General features: G+C 35.3%; 1 protein-coding gene across 1 annotated transcript in view; it reads right to left on the bottom strand.

The window, feature by feature from the left end:
* PolrMT (mitochondrial RNA polymerase) overlaps nucleotides 1-25,106 on the bottom strand; it is a 47,496-nt gene that overhangs the window by 5,752 nt on the left and 16,638 nt on the right. The window contains exons 10-20 of the mRNA XM_069823011.1: nucleotides 23,522-23,610; nucleotides 18,684-18,852; nucleotides 14,715-14,836; nucleotides 11,953-12,168; nucleotides 6,300-6,420; nucleotides 5,867-6,088; nucleotides 5,606-5,767; nucleotides 4,054-4,167; nucleotides 3,716-3,961; nucleotides 1,503-1,662; nucleotides 1,292-1,398 (exon numbers count right to left, since the gene is read on the bottom strand). Coding sequence (XP_069679112.1) covers nucleotides 1,292-1,398; nucleotides 1,503-1,662; nucleotides 3,716-3,961; nucleotides 4,054-4,167; nucleotides 5,606-5,767; nucleotides 5,867-6,088; nucleotides 6,300-6,420; nucleotides 11,953-12,168; nucleotides 14,715-14,836; nucleotides 18,684-18,852; nucleotides 23,522-23,610 — 1,728 coding nt within the window. The remainder of the gene's footprint in view (nucleotides 1-1,291; nucleotides 1,399-1,502; nucleotides 1,663-3,715; nucleotides 3,962-4,053; nucleotides 4,168-5,605; nucleotides 5,768-5,866; nucleotides 6,089-6,299; nucleotides 6,421-11,952; nucleotides 12,169-14,714; nucleotides 14,837-18,683; nucleotides 18,853-23,521; nucleotides 23,611-25,106) is intronic.

The raw sequence follows: 25,106 nt of genomic DNA, 5'->3' as shown, positions 1-25,106 counted from the left end.
TCCTCTTAATTACAATTTACAAATTAGCACACAGTTTACAAGATTCATTACCCAGTCCCTGTGACTCTGTTGTCTATTATTAAATACTAGCCGTACCCATGTGCTCCGCTGCACTTGTTAGAAATAAATATAAAGTAATTACATAATTAAAATAGGACATCTGGTCCAGGGAACATTCGTGTTTGATAGAAGGATAAATCGTTTAATATGTCATTTAATTGAAATTGTATTTAGACAATTAAAATGCGATCATTTTGGTCCAGACACCACTCATTTAGTGCAATGATAATTCCTTTAACATATTTCTTAATTGTTAATACAAGCAAATAATTAAAATATGATCATTTGGTTCAGAGAACATCCAGACAGACAGACAGACAGACATACATACAAACAAACAAAAATTTCAAAAAAGGGATTTTCGGTTTCAGGATAATTAATTATACATGTTGTTGTCCAAGGCCCCTTATAGACGAAGCAATTTGTTTTTATTTAATTGCAGCACCTTAGATGGCGTTATTTTAATTTTAAAACTCATTTATCTCATTAAATATCAGTCCTATCAAAATTTTGCATAGAATAAAACTTATCGGAAATCACCTTTAAAAAAACTTTTGTTATGTAACATTTTTCACGAAAATTAATAATAAGGGAGATATTTCGATTTATTTAATTCAAGCCCTCTTATAACCCCCCTTTTAAATAAAATATTTTGAATGCCATATAGCCTAAAATCTAAGTTACAACGAACTTAATTTATATTTCAATTTTCGTATAAATCGGTTCAGCCATTATCGCGTGAAAAAGGAAACAAACATCCAGACAGACAGACAGACAGACAGACATAGAAACAAAAATTTCAAAAAAGCGATTTTCGGTTTCAGGATGGTTAATTATATATGTTAATACCAATTATTTTTGGAAAATCGAAAATTACCAGAAAAATTTTGGCTAGATTTATTATTAGTATAGATGAAACTCCTGTGAACTAGGCTTAAAACTCTCCTCACGGACACCACATCTATTCATCTATACTCAGTGCCATTCTTAACGTTTAGCACCTAAAATTCCGGGCTCTAATCATAACATACAAAAAAACAAAATGAGATATTGTATTTAACTTTCTTCCATTAATAAATTTTGCTATCGTTCAAGTACTGTATATAATCATGCAATGTACCACCACTATCTGTGTTATTATTGTACAATAGGATCCTGGTACCAAACAGTAAAATTAATAAGATTTGCAACTGAACTGAATATAAAATATACTGTTATTCAAAATACAAACCTGAATTTCTTTTGTAGAAGTAAACATTTCTTGCAAGCTTTCAAACGTCTTTCCTACAAGATACGTTGAGGCCTGCCACACAAAATCTTTTGGGAAGTTTTCAATATCTACAACAAGTAAAGAACAAAAGCCACACAGTTTACATAAATACAAAGCTACAAATAATAATTACAAGTATTTAAAAGCATTTAATTCAAAGCAAATAATTTACCTTTCAACTGGCGGGCAATCTGAAGTCGAGCTCCAAATCGTGTGACACCATACACCGTTGTCATAACTGTCTGCTTGATTACTTTCCTACGTACATATCCCTCCAACATTTGAGCTATATGCAATCCATTTGCAGCATCCTTGGACCTTTCCCTTTCAACCTAATTAGCATTAAGAAATATATGTTACATTCACGTCAAATGCTTACAATACTCATTGCATAGATGACAATAAACAATACGAGCTACGTATCTATCCATTGCTTAATTAGAAGCCATTTCACCGTAGTTGAAGCATGGCCTTGTCATTTCACGCAGGTTACAAAGACAGCAACACATGGAAGTCTTATGGAGTAGACGAATTTTCGTCCACAGCGCATTGAAGATCATCCTTCAACCACCATGGAATGGCTTCTAGTATACAGTTTATATACTAATCACATCTAATCACAGTTTAGAAAAAAGTAAGAAAACAAAATTCGTATTGTAATTATGAATACAACTGTGATTTTTTTTTTTACTTAGACATCGAATACAACAAACACAAAACATACAGGATTACTATTATCAAGTATTCAGTGGGAATTTTTAAAGTAATATCTACATTAGTAAATAAATGTAGAGGAATAAAAAAATCATGTTATCAGTATTACTGAAGCAAAATCACTTTTAAAAAATCATAGTACGGAAATTACTTAATTCACTACGTTCCATATATTATAGGCCTAATCTTGATATTCTTAATATTTATTTTAATGTATGTGTTATTAATATTCTGCGTTATTCAAACTCATATATCAGTGAGACTTACATAAATAAAATAGAGCACTTCCTGTTTTTCAAATACTTCCCTCGCCATATACTACAGACATGGACAAATTATTAGCGAAATTGAAGATTTTTATTATATATTTTTACAAAATATGATTCTTCAATTTAGACTACAGTTGACATTATTGTGTATTTCCAAATTATTAGCAAAATTGAAGATTTGTATTGTATATTTTTTTAAATTTAACTCCTCAATTTGGAATACATTTGATATTTTTGCATATTTACAAATTATTAGCAAAACTGAAGATTTTTATTGTATATTTTTACAAAATTCGATTCTTCAATTTGGACTACAGTTGACATTTTGGATATTTCCAAATTATTAGCAAAACTGAAGATTTTTGTTTTATATTTTTACAAAATTTGACTCTTCAATGCAGTTGACATTTTTGCTAATTTACAAATTATTAGCAAAATTGAAGATTTTTATTATATATTTTTACAAAATATGATTCTTCAATTTAGACTACAGTTGACATTATTGTGTATTTCCAAATTATTAGCAAAATTGAAGATTTGTATTGTATATTTTTAAAAATTTAACTCCTCAATTTGAACTACATTTGATATTTTTGCATATTTACAAATTATTAGCAAAACTGAAGATTTTTATTGTATATTTTTACAAAATTCGATTCTTCAATTTGGACTACAGTTGACATTTTGGATATTTCCAAATTATTAGCAAAACTGAAGATTTTTGTTTTATATTTTTACAAAATTTGACTCTTCAATGCAGTTGACATTTTTGCTAATTTACAAATTATTAGCAAAATTGAAGATTTTTATTATATATTTTTACAAAACTTGACTCTTCAATTTAAACTACAGTTGACATTTTTGCATATTTCTGTCTACTGTAATGATAGAAATATCCAAAATTGTCAACTGTAGTCTAAATTGAAAAGTCAAATTTTGTAAACAAAATTATCATAAAAATCGTCAATTTTGTTAATAATTTGTCCACGTCTGTATAATACTTCAATAATAAAAGGACGATTATAATTCTATAAACATATAGCACAAAAAAAAATCTACTGACTTCTCACTTGTATTCTCACTTTTTAACTCTTTAATTTACTCTTGATGGACAATTAGAGAACATGACAGGGAATAAAGATGCCTGTGTTCCTTTTCTCCATCAATTTAACTCCATGCCACCAACAGCAGGTGTGGTCCTCCAGACATTCTGGGGGTTGTGTGTGAATGAAGTAGCCACCAAAACGTTAAAATATGGTGTTCACTTAAATTGGCTACAACTTGCCATTTTCACCATATCTTTGAAAAATATTGGAGTGCAAGAGGTCAAATGACTTTACTGTCAAATGCCTGGCATTAGAAAACAACAACAACTATTAAGAAATCTGTCTTTACTACTTACTAAGGCAGCTACACAACTATATACATCTTGAGGCTTCTCAGCTGGAGTGAGGTTCACACTTTCTGCACCTGCTTTGTCTCTACCCAGCGCAGCATAATGCTGCAATCCATTGCAAGACCCATCTTGATGTACAGGAAAATGGCAAACATAGTTTTCTGGATCTCCTGATTTAATAGCTTTTGATATTTCCATGCAGCAAGCAAGAGTTTGCCAAGGCTCCTCTGACTGCGCCCACCACATTCGACCCTTTAACAAACAGGAATGGAAACTTCAATTTGAAGAGAAAGAGATCATATAGGTAACTACAGTGGAGAAAGAAAGTATCTATACAAACTTACAGTTAGAGGAGACTCTGCAGAGTCTAAGATTTCAGGTAAGATTTCCTCTGCAAACTGAAGTCTTTCAACTTCTTGGTCTCGTTTTTTCAAACCAGTTAAATTCACCACGTGCATCTAAAAATAAATTTTGGTGACCACATGTGAGATAAATACAAAAACAATGACGACGATGATGAATGATAATTGTAACGATGATGTTGACTCAATGACAACAATCAAGACAAATAGGAGGAGAAGAATAATGTAGCAGAATAACAGGAAAAAACATGACACTTTATGACAATGAAAAGTGTGTATATGTGTGTGTGGCTGAGAAATTATCTATACTAATAATAAATCTGTAGCCAAAATTTTTCTGGTAATTTCCGATTTTCCAAAAATAATTGGTGTTAACATGTATAATTAACCATCCTGAAACCGAAAATCGCTTTTTTGAAATTTTTGTTTGTATGTCTGTCTGGATGTTTGTTACCTTTTCACGCGAATTTGGCTTAACCGATTTATATGAAAATTGGAATATAAATTAAGTTCGTTGTAACTTAGATTTTAGGCTAGATGGCATTCAAAATACTTTATTTAAAAGGGGGATTATAAGGGGGCCTGAATTAAATAAATCGAAATATCTCGCTTATTATTGATTTTCATGAAAAATATTACATAACAAATGTTTCTTTAAAAATAATTTCCGATAAGTTTTATTCAATACAAAATGTTGATAGGACTGATATTTAATGAGATAAATGAGTTTTAAAATTACTATAACAACGCCATCTAAGGCGCTGTACTGAAATAAAAACAAATGACTTCATCTATAAGGGGCCTTGGACAACAACAATCGAAAGCTATTAAACATAGCCTAAGAGAATGTTTCTGTGTTTGTATGAAGTAATATCGAAAGCTAATTAATTGTTTAATTATTATTTCACCATTGGAAAGCGTAGTTTCTCTAGATGGACATAATTCTACAATGTTATTACAGTAACTTCTGAAACATATAGCAAGTAATATAAAGTATACACATTAAAACTAAACGATATGTCAATCTTCATTAAACTATGGTTGCATGTAATAACAATTAAGAAACATGTTAAAGGAACTGTCATTGCACCAAATGATTGCTCTCTGGACCAAAATGACTGCATTTTAATTATTTAAATACAATTTAAATTAAGAAACATATTAAACGATCTATCCTTCTATCAAACACGAATGTTCCCTGCATCAAACGTCCTATTTTAATTATGTAATTACTTTATATTTATTTTTAACAGGTGCAGCGGAGCACACGGGTACGGCTAGTTTATTAAATTAATGTACAGTAGAGTTTTGATTATCATTGTTAATTCTTAATTCGTTCTAGAAAACTATCACGGTTATCATCAGACAGCGGATTTTCGATCCTGATACCGAACGTTAGGTCTACATCAGTTGCAGGTCAACTCATTGCTACACACGCTCCATACATCAAGGGACGTGATGTTTTGGCGCTGTGTAGGAACCGAAAGTCCTCTGTCTGGTTATCACAATATATACAAAGCCAACTTCAACTAACCTTCAGCCAGTCTAGACCCTTTGGTCCTAAAGGTTCCCCCTTTGCAAAACAGAGAAGTGATCTTGCCATATCAGAACCTAAATGATTCAGATGTGGTGGACACGGATATACTCGTCCTCGGAAATCCATATTATGTGGAAGCCAGAAGATGCGTTTCCGAAACTGGAAAAAAAATATATATGTATATAACTTCAGTCTAGCCGATAAAAATGTAAACCAATTATGAAAATTATTATTATTCGGAAGTTAACAATAACTTACATGATTTGCTAATGACAACCTATAAAGAGCTTCACACCACAAGCCATACATCTCTGCCTTACGCCTTCTCAGAGCCATTCTTTGTCTGTATGCATTGAATCTTTCTGTTTTCGTCATCTCGGGTGTGATAGGACTAGGAAGAGGACAGGCAGATGAAGGTTCTGGAATATCTAGTCTCGAAGAACCTCCAGAGTTGAATACTTCAATAACAACATCCAAAACCTTTGAAGACAAAGAAAATTATGTAACATCACTGTGTATTCATTCTTAAAATAATTTGAGATCAAATAACAGAAATTATTTCAATATCATTACATTTATAATGTTATCTAATATAATAAAAATAATATATAATATTATAATTACACTTAATTATTAGATCACAAGGATAATTTCTGTAATGGTTGTACTGTCAGTATGTGTAAACAATTACCGCTTCATTCACAGTCCATGGGATAGACCCGAGCTGGTTTAGTGAATCGAGACTGGGGTACAACTGTTGAGCAGGAGTCTTTTTAAGAAGATGCCATTGTTGGGCTGCTTGCTGAGGTAACCTGCAGGGGAGGAAAATTCTGCATTACTTACTTACTGGCTTTTAAGGAACCCGGAGGTTCATTGCCACCCTCACATAAGCCCGCCATTGATCCATATCCTGAGCAAGATTAATCCATTCTCTATCATCATATCCCACCTCCCTCAAATCCATTTTAATATTATCTTCCCATCTACGTCTCGGCCTCCCTAAAGGTCTTTTTCCCTCCGGCCTCCCAACTAACACTCTATATGCATTTCTGGATTCACCCATGCGTGCTACATGCCCTGTCCATCTCAAACGTCTGGATTTAATGTTCCTAATTATGTCAGGTGAAGAATACAATGCGTGCAGTTCTGTGTTGTGTAACTTTCTCCATTCTCCTGTAACTTCATCCCTTTTAGCCCCAAATATTTTCCTAAGCACCTTATTCTCAAACACCCTTAACCTATGATCCTCTCTCAAAGTGAGAGTCCAAGTTTCACAACCATAAAGAACAACCGGTAATATAACTGTTTTATAAATTCTAATTTTCAGATTTTTTGACAGCAGACTGGATGATAAAAGCTTCTCAACCGAATAATAACAGGCATTTCCCATATTTATTCTATGTTTAATTTCCTCCCGAATATCATTTATATTTGTTACTGTTGCTCCAAGATATTTGAACTTCTCCACCTCTTCAAAAGATAAATTTCCAATTTTCATATTTCCATTGCACACAATATTCTCGTCACGAGACATAATCATATACTTTGTCTTTTCGGGATTTACTTCCAAATCTATCTCTTTACTTGCTTCCAGTAAAATTCCCGTGTTTTCCCTAATCGTTTGTGGATTTTCTCCTAACATATTCACGTCATCCGCATAGACAAGCAGCTGATGTAACCCGTTCAATTCTAAACCCTCTCTGTTATCCTGGATTTTCCTAATGGCATACTCTAGAGCAAAATTAAGAAGTAAAGGTGATACTGCATCTGCTTGCTTTATCCCACAGTGAATTGGAAACGCATCTGACAGAAACTGACCTATACGAACTCTGCTATATGTTTCACTGAGACACATTTTAATTAATCTAACTAATTTCTTGGGAATACCAAATTCAATAAGAATATCATATAAAACTTCTCTCTTAACCAAGTCATATGCCTTTTTGAAATCTATGAATAACTGATGCACTGTATCCTTATACTCCCATTAAATTCTGCATTATATTTTGAAAATATTACTCATAAAGATGAAAGTACCCTGTATCTTTTCCTAAAGTTTTCACAACACATACACATTACAGAATATGTAGAAGTGAGAGAATATCTAGCAATTCAATGAAATTGCGTTATGTAAATCACATTAGCCCTTTCCCTGATGAACATAAAATATGCAGAGGGCCACAGCACTGAAAGTAAGCATTTCTCGACAAAACAAGAAAACTGTTATGAGCAGTGAGCCATGTATGCCTGCTCAGTCAGCAAGGTCAGCCCGTGTCCATCAATGCCATCTTTTCCAACCAGCATTCCTAACATATCCTTACATTATAGCAGCACAGATGTATGGATAAACGAGGAGAGGAGGAAATAGTCTTCATGGATACCTAAATTGTCAGACACACTCGGAAGTTCGTTACCAAGGGAGACAGATACTTACAAGTTAAATATCATTTAGAATTCGCAAGTTTACCTTCTTTATTTTTCTCCCTATGACCATGGTCTTCTTCTTGTTGGCATACTGCTCACAGCTGGTAGGTAGGTAGGTAGGTGGGTTGGTGGGTGGGTGGGTAGGTAGGTAGGTAGATAGATATTTGTCACCAACATTTATAATAGTTATGGTGTACCACAATTAAAGGTACGATCACACGTCGCTACTTTTGCAGTGCTGCAGTACAAAAAACTGCGCAACTCTTGTACTGCGACGTGTGAACAACGGTGCAACCCGAAAAGTAGCGGCTGCCGAACTTGCGGCCCGCTACTTTTCCATGCTGCGCGCAACTTAAAAGTAGCAACGTGTGAACAGGGATCTCAGGGTTGCAGCCGCAGCATTTTTGATATCGGTTTTGTTGAAACTTTTGCTGCGGTTGCAACCAGTGTTACCACCCAAATGTGCCAATGATACTTTTATTGCTTGGATATATTTTAATGTTAAATGTGATGAAAATAAATTATTTGTAATAGTTATTAAATACACAACACAGTCTGAGCATAATTGGTGACGATATAATTTATTTTTTTAATTTTCCGTAGCATAGTTTCAAACAGGAGGGTTGTCAACATTGATTACGTGAATATACTGTTGGTTATCATTTAAGTATATAGGCGTTTTTAAAAGCTTTATAGTAAAAATAATGTCAATTTCTGAATACTAGATACGACAGAAAAGCAAATAATAGATAAGGAAGCTTTCGCATGAGCTTCTTAATAATGCGAACATAACCACAAAATGTATATTGAGACGTCAATACGGAGCTGGAAACCTGCAGCATGACTGCGGCTACAAAAGTAGCGCCTTGCGTGTGAACAGACTCGCAACCTCCAGTTGCAACTTTTGAAGCACTCGGGTTGCGCAGCACGAAAAGTAGCGTGCAGCGCGCTACTTTTGGCTTACGTGTGAACACGACACGCAACTTTTGCAGCTGCAGTATAAAAGTAGCGCTGCAAAAGTAGCGACGTGTGACTGTACCTTTATGTATACGGGTTTCACCATAACTTACTATTACATATACCTACAAATAGCATGCAATCCCGACATCTGTTAAACTCATAACTCATCTACTCCCGCTATTAACTTAATTCTAATCAGTCAATTTCTTCTTATTGATCTTAACTGTCCACCATCTGTTTGTTCTACACTTACGTTTCTTTCAGCATTCAAATCTTGCTAACTAAATTTATATATAATTCCGTCTTTCTACCTTACATCTAACACGTAACACTTCACCTGGTTATACTCATTGGGATCTTTTTTTCTACCCAATACAAGTCATTATAATCATACTAAATCTTGACATTGAGTATCTAGTTCACTTTAGATTGATCATTCATTTCTTAACCACAATCAACACTCAGAAAAAAAACCATAGAAAATTGTAAATACTATCACTAAGATCATCTTTCATAAACTTCACTATATCACTTTCTAAGATTTACTTCTTTACAGTAAACTTCATTCGGTAACTATATTTATTAACTAGCCACTTTTTAATATCCCAACATCTTTTTTTCAATTTTATAACTTCTTAACTGATCTCTATATCTATGATCCCCTAAACATTTTCATCACACTAAACACGATTTACGAAATTAAATCACCAAACTTCCTGTTGTAATTTCATTCAGATCTTTTATTTATTTCTTACCGCTCATGCACCAACTTCTAAGATTGTAACTTTTTTGGCCCTCAAATGTACCAGTCAACGATAAAATACCTTTCATAAATGACATAGAATATGTTCAAAACCAAGCTCTCAGACTCATTACTGGTGGAATCAAAACAACTCCAATAGATTCTATGAGATTCCTCACTAATATTAACAGCATCAAAATGACAATAGAAGAAAAAGCACTGATTCAATATGAAAAATTTATCAGATTACCAGGAAATAATTGGCATTCATACAGTCCTCTCTGTAGATTGAAAACTCAAAAAAGTTTCATATCCATTGTTCAAGAATTAAAACAGAAAATCAATATCCCGAATTTAAAAGAAAACTTACAAATTTAACCAAACCCTTTAACTCTATTAAATATAGAATATAATCTAAATTTAACAGAAGAAATACTGAAATCAGAAGTAAACACTGAAATGCTGAAACAATTGTCTTTAGAGACAATTAATATTAGGTACCCTCCACAAAACTGGCTTCATTTATACACCGACGGATCCTTGATCTCCAGAGAACATGGTGCCGGTGCAGGTGTTACGTGCTGTCTCTTCTCACTTTATAGATCTCTTGGATATGGAACAACAAGTTTTGATGGTGAAATCATTGCAATAAGTGAATGTCTCAGGAATCTTCTATGCCACATCAATAAATTTAGGAATGCAGTTATATTGTCAGACTTCAAAGCAGCTATTCTATCAATAGTCTCTAAACACACACCTTCATCTCAGACAGCAGAAATAACTAAAATGCTCTCTCAATTAATATCACTCAATAAAAGAATTGTATTCCAATGGATACCATCTCATTGTGGAATCCTGGGAAACGAGAATGCGGATGCTTTAGCAAAGAAGGGCAGCACTGCTTCTTACAGACCTGTTACTAAACCTATGTATTACTCTGTGAAGAGATTTATTAAATCTACATACTTAGACTTCAACAAACAAAATTTGATAACTCAATCCCAAGGGAAAAAATGGAACTCTCTGCATTATAATCCACAGTTAATTCCCGATTTACCACGAAAATCGTCTGTAGCTACATTTAGATTGGCAACAGGCTATGCCTGTTTGGCCAAACACCTGCATAGAATTGGAATATATCAGTCCCCTAACTGCCCATTGTGCAACTCAAATCAAGAAATGGATTCGGAACACCTCAAAATCTGTGCTTCATTGGCTGGTCATGATAATATCTTTGAAAAATATTGGAGTGCAAGAGGTCAAATGACTTTATTGTCAAACGCCTGGCATTAGAAAACAACAACGACGATAAAATACTGCCTTGTGGTGACGAAATCACTATCTCTTCACCCATCATACTTTTCGCATCCTGACGTCTTCTCTGATCGCTAACTGCACCTTCTCTTGATCTCCCGTAGAACCCTCTTGATTCAGCTTCTTGTCTTCTTCTTCTCGCTGACCCATGTAGGCTAGACCATATGTTACTGCAATTTCCTACTCGGTCTACTGTTCCACTTGGCTCAGCAGATTCCTAACAGCTGTCATTTAGCTCTAGTAGCATATCCCTTACTGTCTCCTCCTCTTCTGCTAACAATGCCATATCATTAGTAAATGTTGCACACTTTATTCTTCTTCCTCCTACTTTTACCCCTCCCATGTTCTGAAAACAGTTCTTTGCTAAATTCTCCAAGTAGATGTTGAACAGGGTAGGTGATAAAGGGCATCCTTGTCGTACTCCTCTCCCTATTTCACTTCCTTCTGACATTTCTACTCCTACCCCGACTTTTACTCGTTTCATATAAAGGTTACTGAACAGCCTCCTCTCCTTCCAATCCACGCCAATTTTCTTCAGGATCCCCATCAGGTTATTTCAATCCACTCTGTCAAACGCCTTTTCTAGGTGCACAAATACCACATACAATTCTTTATTCTTCTCTAGGTATCTTTCGCCGATTGTTCGTAGCAGTCCAATTGCATCTCTCTACCTTTTCCCTTCCTGAAGCTAAATTGCTCTTCTTTCAACAATTCGTATGGGTCTTTAATTTTTCATATTTGCCTCCTTATGTGGAGATCTAACAATGAGCGCAGTTTGACAGGAGGTTCAGGTGTGAGCCCATTAACAGTTCTCTTCTAAGTCAGTATGAAATTACGTCATAATTAGATATAGTTAAGATGCTTACAGGGTTTGGCCTATATTTAATTTGCATTTATCACCCACCTAATGAGATCTGCCTTTGCGACTAAGTAACCACCGCTGGTGACGGATGTCCATGGCAGAGGTGGACTCAGCATTGGTACTGTAGTCACATCAAATACCAAAGTCTCTTGAGCAGCACCTCTAAACAACCGTGTTAATACAGGATGCGGTTTAACTTCCTCCTTCAACATGCGCCCCTGAGTTCTGAATAATGTGTAGAATGCTGGGAGAAGATGCCTAAAAGCACAATACATTAATTACACAAAAAATGTATATATATATAAAATTTGAACTGGTAATGGAAATAAGGGAAAACGGCTGAACGGATTTTAATAAATGACCCCTCATTTTGAAGCTTGGAACTCAAAGTTTTTCAGAAAAATAGTAGTATTCAGTGAAATGTCAATTTTTCAACATAATTTTCCTATTTTCCAAAATCCATCTGTCGTCAGTTTTGAGAACTACCTAATTGCATTTCAGAATAAAACAAAACACACACTACAGTAAATAATATTACACGAAGGCCATGATCTGCAAGAATGCTGACATATTTAGAGCTCAAATTAAATTGGTTATTAAAAACTTAACTTACTAAAAATAATTTACAGGTCCGATTCTGTGGTGTGTAATTTTCTGGGTACAGCTGTGTATTGGATATTAAAAACTACAAAACTTCAGGTGGTTTGATGACATTATTACCATTAGAAATGTAATATTATTGTAGTTAATGCCATGATGTGACTATTTTTCATTAATTATACATATTAATGCTATATTAATGATATGAAAGTGAAACATTTTGGGGTTATATAAGTAGATGTAGAGAATAACTTAAATTAGATTTTGATTTCTATATTTTACTGAGTGGCGGCTATATAGTATATATAGTATATGTTACTGAAAGATATAAAACTTACGTAAGATAATATTATTAAAAATCAAATATTTTTATAATTATTAATCAAGTGGGGTGGGTCTTTTTCATATATTTAATGGCAGTGTGGTGTAGATATTTATATGCGTGGTTCTCTTCAGTATTGGCTCGAGAGAGAGAGTATCTTTCATTATTATGGAAGCAAATAACTTTCAGAATGTCTGGTATTCTTCATTGAAAATAAACCTGAAAAATTTTTATTTGAATGTCTAATGAACTTAGTTTGCAGCCTCTGCTGTACAAGCCACTAGTTCAATTTAAATTGAAACTTACGAACATAATAATAGTTATAATGTATGTCTGTCATGAAATCACTTATTTCATTTTAACATACTTCCTCTAAACAGAGGCTGCCTGAAGGACAAATTATACTAGAGAAATTTAATGTACAATTAATAAATTATTAGAACTGAAAGTTGTTATGTTCTGCAAAGGAATCGTAAGAACTACCAAAAAGATAGAATAAATAATAAAGATACATAATAAGATAACAGTTTACAAAGGTGCCATCTAAAAAGATATGTAGCATAAATAGAAAAGATACATAACAAGATAACAGTTACAAAGGTATCATTTTTAAAAGATTGAATAATAATAACAAAGACAGACAATAAGATTACAGTAAACAAAGCTATCAACTTACTTACTTACTTACAAATGGCTTTTAAGGAACCCGAAAGTTCATTGCAGCCCTCACATAAGCCCGCCATCGGTCCCTATCCTGTGCAAGATTAATCCAGTCTCTATCATCATATCCCACCTCCCTCAAATCCATTTTAATATTATCCTCCCATCTACGTCTCGGCCTCCCTAAAGGTCTTTTTCCCTCTGGTCTCCCAACTAACACTTTATATGCATTTCTGGATTCGCCCATACGTGCTACATACCCTGCCCATCTCAAACGTCTGGATTTAATGTTCCTAATTATGTCAGGTGAAGAATACAATGCGTGCAGTTCTGCGTTGTGTAACTTTCTCCATTCTCCTGTAACTTCATCCCTTTTAGCCCCAAATATTTTCCTAAGAACCTTATTCTCAAACACCCTTAACCTATGTTCCTCTCTCAGAGTGAGAGTCCAAGTTTCACAGCCATACAGAACAACCGGTAATATAACTGTTTTATAAATTCTAACTTTCAGATTTTTGGACAGCAGACTGGATGATAAGAGCTTCTCAACCGAATAATAACACGCATTTCCCATATTTATTCTGAGTTTAATTTCCTCCTGAGTGTCATTTATATTTGTTACTGTTGCTCCAAGATATTTGAATTTTTCCACCTCTTCGAAGGATAAATCTCCAATTTTTATATTTCCATTTCGTACAATATTCTGGTCACGAGACATAATCATATACTTTGTCTTTTAGGGATTTACTTCCAAACCGATCGCTTTATTTGCTTCAAGTAAAATTTCCGTGTTTTTCCTAATCGTTTGTGTATTTTCTCCTAACATATTCACGTCATCCGCATAGACAAGAAGCTGATGTAACCCGTTCAATTCTAAACCCTGCCTGTTATCCTGAACTTACCTAATGGCATATTCTAAAGCGAAGTTAAAAAGTAAAGGTGATAGTGCATCTCCCTGCTTTAGCCTGCAACAAAGCTATCAACTGAGGTGATTTTTCTTAGGAGAGCGATAGATATTTTAAGAGCCAATAAAAAGATGTAATGAAATCATTGGAGAGTTTAAATCTCTTACAGAAGCAGACTTCTCACTTGCTGATTTGTAAATTAGTAGTGTCAACATATAACAAATAATGACTGGCATTACAATGGTGTGTTACAAAAATTAAATTAAATACGGTAGTTATATATTAACTACCCATAACACATAAGCTAAAATTCTTACTGAGACTTGCTGTTCATTTTTGTGACATTAACGTCAACTTTAACGTCCCTCATGATAATGTTGTACAGAAATTTTCCAACACTCATTAGAACAGCTGTAGGCCACGACTTTTCTTCCAAGTTCTGAAATAAAAGGAAATATCAAAATAACAAAACTGTTGGGAAAGTATGTCAAAAACAATTTTATGCTCGACCATGCCGAAATGTAGTAATTATACACCTGGTAGCACCCCTTTAATGGACCTCATTAAAGTACACCAATTCATTAAAGTTCAGGTGTTCCACCAATCAGAAAATACCATTGTAGCAATATGAAAGTGCAAGTATCGATTATTTTCGGATATGCAATCGAAAGACAACTAGTTCTGTTACTATAATAATTAGCATCAATTGTAAATAATATTCAAATAAATTCAATTTGTCATCTCGTTTTTCAATGTCTAATTCAATTTGAAGGTTATATCAAGATTAATGTTTATTTTACTCTCTAGATTATATCAAGGTCAATGTCGACATTTGTTTCTCGGAAAAAATCAATACTTTCGCGTCTGCGCACATCTCACAATTTACGAGGTATTGCAACAAGGTCAGTTCCGCTCCTCAGTCAGATAAGAATAACATGAATACTTATGAATAATTTCAAGTTAGAAATATGGTCGAGCATAAAAAGTCGTATGAAACTTGACTATAATGGTAATTAAGATGCTTGTATGAAAATTATGAAACTCGCTTGCGCTCATTTCATAAACATACTCGCATCTTAATTACTACCATTATAGGCTCGTTGCATAATGTACTATTTTTGTAGGCCTGTACCAGCATTATAAATAGTCTTTATTGTTAGTCAAAATCGTTCTCAAAATGCCACATTATTGTACCAATGCTGTAAAATATTACCAAGCCAACTAAAATGTCATGACTTCTATTATGATGGCATAATGTGTTCCAAAAAGTTAGTATTATGAAACGATTTTCTGTGCAATAATATTTAATACATCACTGCTGTCATTGCAACCCATTCTTCATAGACCATGATATCAAACTACCCATTATTACAAATTTGATATTTCTTTAAAGTGTAACATTATAAACTAGTTTCATAATATACTATTTACATATCACAAATATCAACATTATGCGCGCGCACGCACACACACACACACACACACACTGATTAACAGATAAATTAGATAAGATTCAATAATAGTTTTTCACAACATATTATAATAATAATAATAATAATAATAATAATAATAATAATATTATTACTATTATTATTATTAGGTACAGAAATTAACAAGTAACATAAAATTTGGTAAACAGATCTGAGATGTTCTTCAAACTGTCAGATGATATCCTGTGTAATTTCTATAAAATAAAAAGGGAAGAAATACCAATCTATATCACAGACACACTCATTGCTAAAACTCCAGTTGTGAACGAAATTCCTCCATGGAAATGGGTGATTCCAGAACATAGCATGCAAATTCCAGGAAATCATTCCAAAAATGATCCTCCATACATTCTTAAGTTAGATGCCATGGAACTACTCTGCAGCACATATAAGGATCACTTTCAAATTTATACAGACGGATCTCTAAATCCTAATAATGGGACATCAGGAGCAGGATATTATATTCCAAAATATCAAGAAAGCTATTTCATACCATGTTCATCCTCCTCCAGTCTTGACACTGAATTGCTAGCTAATGATGCTGCTCTTCAGTGTGTTACTCAAATTTCTGAAAAATCTATTTGCATACTTAACAACTCCAAGGGAGCTATATTTAATATAATTAAATATGTACCAAACCTATATGCACATAGAATTATTCCAATTCAGAAACAACGACGTAAACTAAAAGAAATCCAAAAGGAAATAACATTTCAATGGATACCTAGTCATTGTGGTATACCTGGAAACGAGAAAGTCGATAATATTGCAAAGCAGGCAATATATTTGCAACCAAGACCTCTTCAAGTGATATCTCTATCCAATGCTTTTGCTTCAGTAAAGTCTCATTTTATAAACCTATGGATCAATAATTGGCTCTCTTCTGACAAAGGAAAAATTTTACAGTCTGTACAAAAGAAACCAAATGACCTGGAAATGTACAAAAACTTGCCCAGACATGTTCAAACATTTTTAACAAGAGCCAGAACAGGTCACATTGTCACTCAATTGTACCTACACTGATTTCACATTTCTGATAATCCTACTTGTCTGTGGTGTAATAATCATGGCATTCATACAGTCCTCTTTGTAGGTTGAAAACTCAAAAAAGTTTCATATCCATTGTTCAAGAATTAAAACAGAAAATCAATATCCCGAATTTAAAAGAAAACTTACAAATTTAACCAAACCCTTTAACTCTATTAAATATAGAATATATCTAAATTTAACAGAAGAAATACTGAAATCAGAAGTAAACACTGAAATGCTGAAACAATTGTCTTTAGAGACAATTAATATTAGGTACGCTCCACAAAACTGGCTTCATTTATACACCGACGGATCCTTGATCTCCAGAGAACAAGGTGCCGGTGCAGGTGTTACGTGCTGTCTCTTCTCACTTTATAATCTCTTGGATATGGAACAACAAGTTTTGATGGTGAAATCATTGCAATAAATGAATGTCTCAGGAATCTTCTATGCCACATCAATAAATTTAGGAATGCAGTTATATTGTCAGACTCCAAAGCAGCTATTCTATCAATAGTCTCTAAACACACACCTTCATCTCAAACAGCAGAAATAACTAAAATGCTCTCTCAATTATTATCACTCAATAAAAGAATTGTATTCCAATGGATACCATCCCATTGTGGAATCCTGGGAAACGAGAATGTGGATGCTTTAGCAAAGAAGGGCAGCACTGCTACTTACAGACCTGTTACTAAATCTACGTATTACTCTGTGAAGAGATTTATTAAATCTACATACTTAGACTTCAACAAACAAAATTTGATAACTCAATCCCAAGGGAAAAAAAAGGAACTCTCTGCATCAAAATCCACAGTTAATTCCCGATTTACCACGAAAATCGTCTGTAGCTGCATTTAGATTGGCAACAGGCCATGATTGTTTGGCCAAACACCTGCATAGAATTGGAATATATCAGTCCCCTAACTGCCCATTGTGCAACTCAAACCAAGAAATTGATTCGGAACACCTCAAAATCTGTGCTTCAGTGGCTAGTCATGATAATATCTTTGAAAAATATTGGAGTGCAAGAGGTCAAATGACTTTATTGTCAAACGCCTGGCATTAGAAAACAACAACATGATGAAGATCTGGAACACATTCTTCTATACTGTCCATCCATAAACCACAAAAGAAGTAAATTAAAATCATCAGTACCAGTTGCAGAAGACACAGCCCTGCAGTATATATTGACTACACCCCACCTCTGGCTACTAGCAACAGGCATTTATAATGAACACCGATCAAAATACCCCTCATTTCTCGTGAAAAACAACAACTGAATAGACTACAGTGGACTTTATGTTGTCAGCAAACAGCTGGATACATTAAGAAGATTGATTGATTGATAAAATTTGGTAGTGGTATGCATATTTTATAATAATAATAATAATAATAATAATAATAATAATAATAATAATAATAATGGTAAAACCAGCTCGTATTTCCACAGTGGAAAAATACTGTAATGAAGATAATGAATCTGCCTTTGTTTTAAATGACCACATATAGAGCATTGAAAACCAACCAACTAATCAACCACACACAGGATATAAGATTGTAAAGGTAGCTTTTACACAGAAAGAGAATACTTGACATGTAACACGCACAGCTGTAACAAATGTCGTCTTTTCTTAAAAGTTCCTACTTCAATTAATTTCTCCACCTTCAACCTTGATAAGTAAGTCAGCATCAATAAGAAATGTTACTGCCAAAACATTTCGACTTTTCTGCCACAGAATTAAATCACAGATTTCATGAACTTACCACAGTAGGTCCTTCCTGATTTTCATATTCCAACTGTTGCCATCTTTGACGCGTGTTCATACACGGCTCTGAAGATCTCTCAGGTTCTAAGTACCAGTCACAATATTCATCATATAAGTGTTCCACCTTATCTAAGATGCCATAATTTTTCTTGAACTGTATTTCATACCTGAAATAAATAAGTCTTACTTACTTACATACTTACTGGCTTTTAAGGAACCTGGAGGTTCATTGCCGCCCTCACATAAGCCCGCCATTGGTCCATATCCTGAGCAAAATTAATCCATTCTCTACCATCATATCCCACCTCCCTCAAATCCATTTTAATATTATCCTCCCATCTACGTCTCGGCCTCCCTAAAGGTCTTTTTCCCTCCGGCCTCCCAACTAATACTCTATATGCATTTCTGGATTCGCCCATACGTGCTACATGCCCTGCCCATCTCATACGTCTGGATTTAATGTTCCTAATTATGTCAGGTGAAGAATACAATGCATGCAGTTCTGTGTTGTGTAACTTTCTCCATTCTCCTGTAACTTCATCCCTCTTTGCCCCAAATATTTTCCTAAGCACCTTATTCTCAAACACCCTTAACCTATGTTCCTCTCTCAAAGTGAGAGTCCAAGTTTCACAACCATACAGAACAACCGGTAATATAACTATTTTATAAATTCTAACTTTCAGATTTTTCGACAGCAGACTGGATGATAAAAGTTTCTCAACCGAATAATAACAGGCATTTCCCATATTTATTCTGTGTTTAATTTCCTCCCGAGTATCATTTATATTTGTTACTGTTGCTCCCAGATATTTGAACTTCTCCACCTCTTCAAAAGATAAATCTCCAATTTTTATATTTCCATTTCGTACAATATTCTGGTCACGAGACATAATCATATACTTTGTCTTTTCGGGATTTACTTCCAACCCTATCTCTTTACTTGCTTCCAGTAAAATATAAATAAGTCTAATAACTAATTTTCTTCAATCACTCATTCTTTATTGTGAGTTGTGAAGTAGTCATAAACATAGAAAATGGCGTTTGTGTACTACATTAGTAGTATTTAATTTTAAGACTCTTTCAGTTATATAGCCTATATTTTAGGCATAGGCGTCCTTAGGAAATAATAACCAAATACATTAGAATTTCTCATATAGATCGTCCTGTTTCATTGACGCCATTTCTAGCCTAGATCAGTTTTCCAAAGCCACAGCCAGCAAATCAGTTGTCACGAGCAGATTGTGTTAAGCTGTCCCAAGGCATTGAGAAACACTATAAAGCAAAATGTCGCATCGCATCTGATTCTGTGTGCACCCGGTCTAATACATAAGTGATTATATTCACACTTCATTTATTTTTCTAATAATTATATGTTGCGGACTGCTAAGGAGCAAGATGAGCATAGATTATTATTATTAAGGGCCCCATACGCACTATGTAAGTCTGTGCAAACCTAAATCCACAGACAAGTCTCCTCGTGTATGGGAGAAAAGTATCAAAGCTTTTGGCTTTGAGATAAATCTTCAGACTTCTAGGACTGCTTGAAATTTTGGCAAAAACGTATTACGGCAAACGCCAGTAGGGGAAGTTATCCCCACCCGCGCCGCTTGGCACCTCGCTCGCATGCTCTCTCTCTCTACTATCTGTCCCGCTTTGATGGATCACTGCCTACCACTATGTAATACGTATTAGACAATACGCATTAGACAACTGTCCACAACCACAATGCAATACGCATTAGACAACTGTCCACAACATGTACTGACACAACACAACACAATGTAATGTGGTTTTCATTAAACAACACTCACCTGTTAACTTTGCACGTCCTCAAAGTAACACAATAGTCTTTTTTTCCCACAGGTTGGACACTCGTAATGAGTACACGTCTTCGGTACAGATCATCACTACACGTGGTTACGTCTGTACACGAAGTTGGACATGGACACAATGAAGCCACCCCCGTAGTCAACCCCTACCAAGCGACATTCACAAGCCCACCAGTTTCTACCCACACTATTCGGTCATTGTCCCCTTCTACAATACGTTATGGCAGTTCCCTTGAACATAAATAGATTCATTTTCCCTTCTACCCCCAACTCGCCTCGGTAGCCGAGAGGTCTAAAGCGTGAACAAAAAGCGTGCATTTAAGTTTAGTTACGAACTTTCCTGGATCGAATCTCCCCTCCTGCGAAGTCGTAAGAAAAAAAAAAGAGAGAAACATTACGCAAGGAACAGAGAAGGAGAGGCTGGAGAGAGAGAGAGAGTGACAGGACGAAGTTCCTCTTTTGCTTCGTAGATGTCGTTATTCTTTTTGTTCCACTTTCCTACACTAGATGTCACCCCACCCTAAACCCCTATTTCCACTCTTTCCCGCTAGCGTGTGTGGTGAGCTTGTAGGGGAAAAGTGGAAAGGGGACGTGGGCGGAGCTTTGCGTTCGCCGTATTACGTTTTTCCCGAAATTTTCCTACTGTTGCACTCCCTAAATTAAACGGGAGTAAAAGTAAACATAGAAACAAACGATACTGCAAGCATCTGGTCGAGATTTCACCGTTACGTTTTGCAGTTCTCTGTAGAGAATTGCGACAAGCATGAAAGTTCAGATTTAAAGCACTATTCTCATACATTTCTCTTATAGTTATAGAAATTTGTAAATATTTTCCATGAAAAATCAAATAAGTTTTAATAACACTTATAATAGCAAAACTATAGATATACTATTTAAAAATGGTGCTAAGGAATCACTTAGAAATGAACGCAGGACCATGAAGGAACTGTATTTCTCGAGTGATCGCATTTATTCATGGGAAATAACTTCAACAACCTCTTATGTCTTCTTGGTGAATGTTAAGTCTAAGAGGTAAGTCTGAGCATGTATGGGCAATCATCTAGTTCAGACATACCTTCTGGAGATGTCTGTACAGACTTGCTTCCAGGTAAGTTTTGCGTTTATGGTGTCCTTTATAGAAATGGTAACAGTCATTATTCCTTGAATAGACGCCCACATAAAAATCTTGAAGGAGAAAATCCAAAGTATTGTAACGAAAGGAATTATGCATGACACAAGCATGAGTAATGCATAGGAATAGGAAGAGTTATGCGGCAAAGGGCAATGGCCAGGTGTATACTGAATGCAGTGTCAGCATCAGTGACGGCAGACAGTGTGAATGCGTGTGCAGTAGAGTGAAGGAAGGAAGAAGCTAGTGACGTCAGGTAATGGTAATCAGAGTATGATATCGAAGAATAAGGAAGCATGCGGGGCAGCTAGCAAAGTGCAAACATAGCGAAGTCAAAGCAAACAGCTGCTGGGGGCGATATCGAAAAGAGTGAAGGAGCTGAAAAAGGAGGAGGAGCCGGGGAGGGAACTGGTGAGAAGGAGAAGATAAGAGTGTTAAAAAATAAGAAGCATTATGACCTAAAGAAATTGGTGTGAAGAGTTCAAGTGAAAAAGGGGAGGTTCAAGGTTAATGGGCAAGAAGTGAGGGTATCGGGAGTGTGGCCATGAAGGTTAGTTATGTAGAGAAGTGTTTGAGTGAATGGAGTGTTATGTATGGCTGGAAACGAGAGTAAATAATTGAGTAGAACTGAGAATGGACCAAGAACAATAATAGTGAGTAGGACTTGTTGTGGTGATTGTTATTATTGTGTATAGAGTAGGATAATAATCTACTTTGGTGGAAAGGGGGAATAGTTAGTCAGATATTAGATGAAACTGGAGGGTGGTCGTCAGAATAGGTAGGGTTGGAAATGTGTTGCTGTGTGGTGTATCACTGTGGTAGGATGTTATAGGATGTGGTGTTGAGGATAATATTATATGAGGATGAATAACGCGTTCAAGTTATGGACAGGAATGTAATTTTGAGAACTGGACAGTGTAGTAAAGAAGCCTGTAAATAGTGATGGTGAGTCCCTGAATACAGAAATGTGAATGCCCATCACCACTTGGATGTTCGCTTAAAAACGATAAATCATATATCATATCATATCATATTAGGTGCCCACATAAATATTAGAGGTTAAAAGCACTGTGCACAATTTCAGAATGACTGCCATATACTTAATTTTCTAGTCTGTTTTATTTAATATTCTAGATAAAGAGTTCACAGTAGGTGATGAAAGTATTGTTCATTTGAAAATGTAATTTAATTTTCATTTGCACAATAGAAAATCTTCATGGAACAGTCTGAAGTAACTTGGAACTATATCTGGCAAGTACAATGTTCTGTTTTACCAACTGAAATCCTACTTTAGGTATAGTAGGCAGAGCAATACAAGATTGTGAGTGGTTGTGTTGGTTCTGATGGAAGAGAACTGTCTTCGCCAACTTTATACATTGCTTTCCTTTAATTTGCTCCCACATTTTTGATGTTACATTTGCATACTAGATCCAATGACTGCAGCTGTTTTTTTGTAAATATCTATCATCCATCCCAGAAAAGTGAACCCATAACTTTGCTTGCCGATAGTTTTGTTTTGAATTTGGGGGGAGGTAGAGGAGCATCTTGATTTTGCCACTACATACTTTGAAGTTTGGTAATCACAAATCGAGATCGTTTTTGAGTTAGCCAAATTTCGCAGCACCCATTAATTTTTTTCAAGAATAATTCCTTGGTGAAAAGTTCTGTGCACTACATTATAAGATAACTTGCTTCCTTTCAAATTAACTGATATGCATTCGTCATTCTTGCAACACGAGAGTATGGACTCCATCCCCTCCCTCCCATTGTTACAGTCACTGGAGCGCCACCATCATTTTTCACACGTTTTTAAGGGAGGAGTGTGAGTGAGAGAAGAAAGAGAGAGAGAGAGAGAGAGATATTTATTTATGTACTTACCTTGCTCTTACTTTGTTCCCAAGTTCTCGATATAAAAAACTGGTGGTAGGACTAAATGTTTCAGATCCTTCTGCCAATTTACGTATCTCCTGAAATACAATAACTTTTTACAGATAATTGCCACATAATTGCCACAGGGGGACAAAGTTGTTCGTTGTCCCCTGCATGGTGCAAAATGAACAACAAAACTGCTCTGAGGTGCTTTCAAGTACTTCGCAATGCAGTCTCGCATCTCTACTGGTGGGATGCCAGGGTCCTATGGGCTGGAGGACACCAAAAGGATGATCATTGGAAGAAGGAAGACATAATTGCCACAATCATCCTATTTTGATAATTCAACCAGCTGATACATAACTCTACATACTGTGTGAAATAAATATTTGAGACACTATGACCAATATTTTTATTAGTGTGAAACAACTACTGAAGCTTTCCTGGCGACGTGATAACTCAAAATTTTCTCGGACTTCCAGTCAGGTCATAAGTTGGTGATCCACCGACATTTCGAGGATATTCACCTTGATAACTAAGGGTACCCAGCTCCTTAATTTATAGTGCCAGAGGGAGGAGTCAGCCGAGAAGCTGTGCGCTGATTGGCTCTTATTAGTGCGGACTGTGGCGTGAATGTAGCCGACATGTCGTCTTGGTTTGTGCCATAGGGCTAATTTTAATAACCGAGGTCCTGGCAAAGTGTTCAGGCTACTGGGATAGAAGAGTAAAGGAAACCTTGGCCATAGCGGCGGAATGCGGTAACCTGAATCGGGACGCGGGTCTCCAACTAAGCGCGGCGTGGGCACCGGCTATTAAATTTCTCAACACCCAGACGATGGGCAGTCATCAGCGGAGGACACATAAGAACTCGTCCGCCGAGCCCATCGTGGGACCCAAGGTCATTCAGCCAAACAGCAAAAAGCAAGACGACATGTCGGCCGCATTCACGCCGCGGTCAGCACTAATAAGAGCCAATCAGCGCACAGCTCCTCGGCTGACTCCTCCCTCTGGCACTATAAATTAAGGAGCTGGGTACCCTTAGTTATCATTTAACCCTGAAGATGAGGAAGGTGAATATCCTCGAAATGTCGGTGGATCACCAACTTATGACCTGACTGGAAGCCCGAGAAAATTTTGAGTTAGTGTGAAACATCTTAACACGTATTTAATACTCTCAATTAATTAATTAATTAACAAGGAAGTAACATTAATTATATTAGTATTACTTAGTGTGCAGCCAGAACTTTTAAAATTAATTTTTTGCTGTATCATAGTACATTACGCACCATAAATAATCAAAACAATATTTTTGTAGTGGTAATCATAATATAAACTGGTCAATTCTGATTTAAAATTGCGAAAATAATATTAACTGTTAGAAGTATGCCATATATCGTATTTCATCATGTAATCGTTGGCATCGCATAATGGTTGCACATTTATTTATAGACAAACTGATAGGATTTTAAAATTTCATCACATAATCATTGCATAGTTATTTCTGTTTATCAGGATCAAGAATTATTTAAAAATAACGAGTCACCACTGCAACACAAAGTACCTTTACGCCACGGTCGAATGTGCGAGAAACAGT

The sequence above is a fragment of the Periplaneta americana genome, chromosome 4 (assembly GCF_040183065.1).
Source record: "Periplaneta americana isolate PAMFEO1 chromosome 4, P.americana_PAMFEO1_priV1, whole genome shotgun sequence".
Classification (NCBI taxonomy): domain Eukaryota; kingdom Metazoa; phylum Arthropoda; class Insecta; order Blattodea; family Blattidae; genus Periplaneta; species Periplaneta americana.
This window is presented reverse-complemented; position numbering and strand designations above follow the sequence as displayed.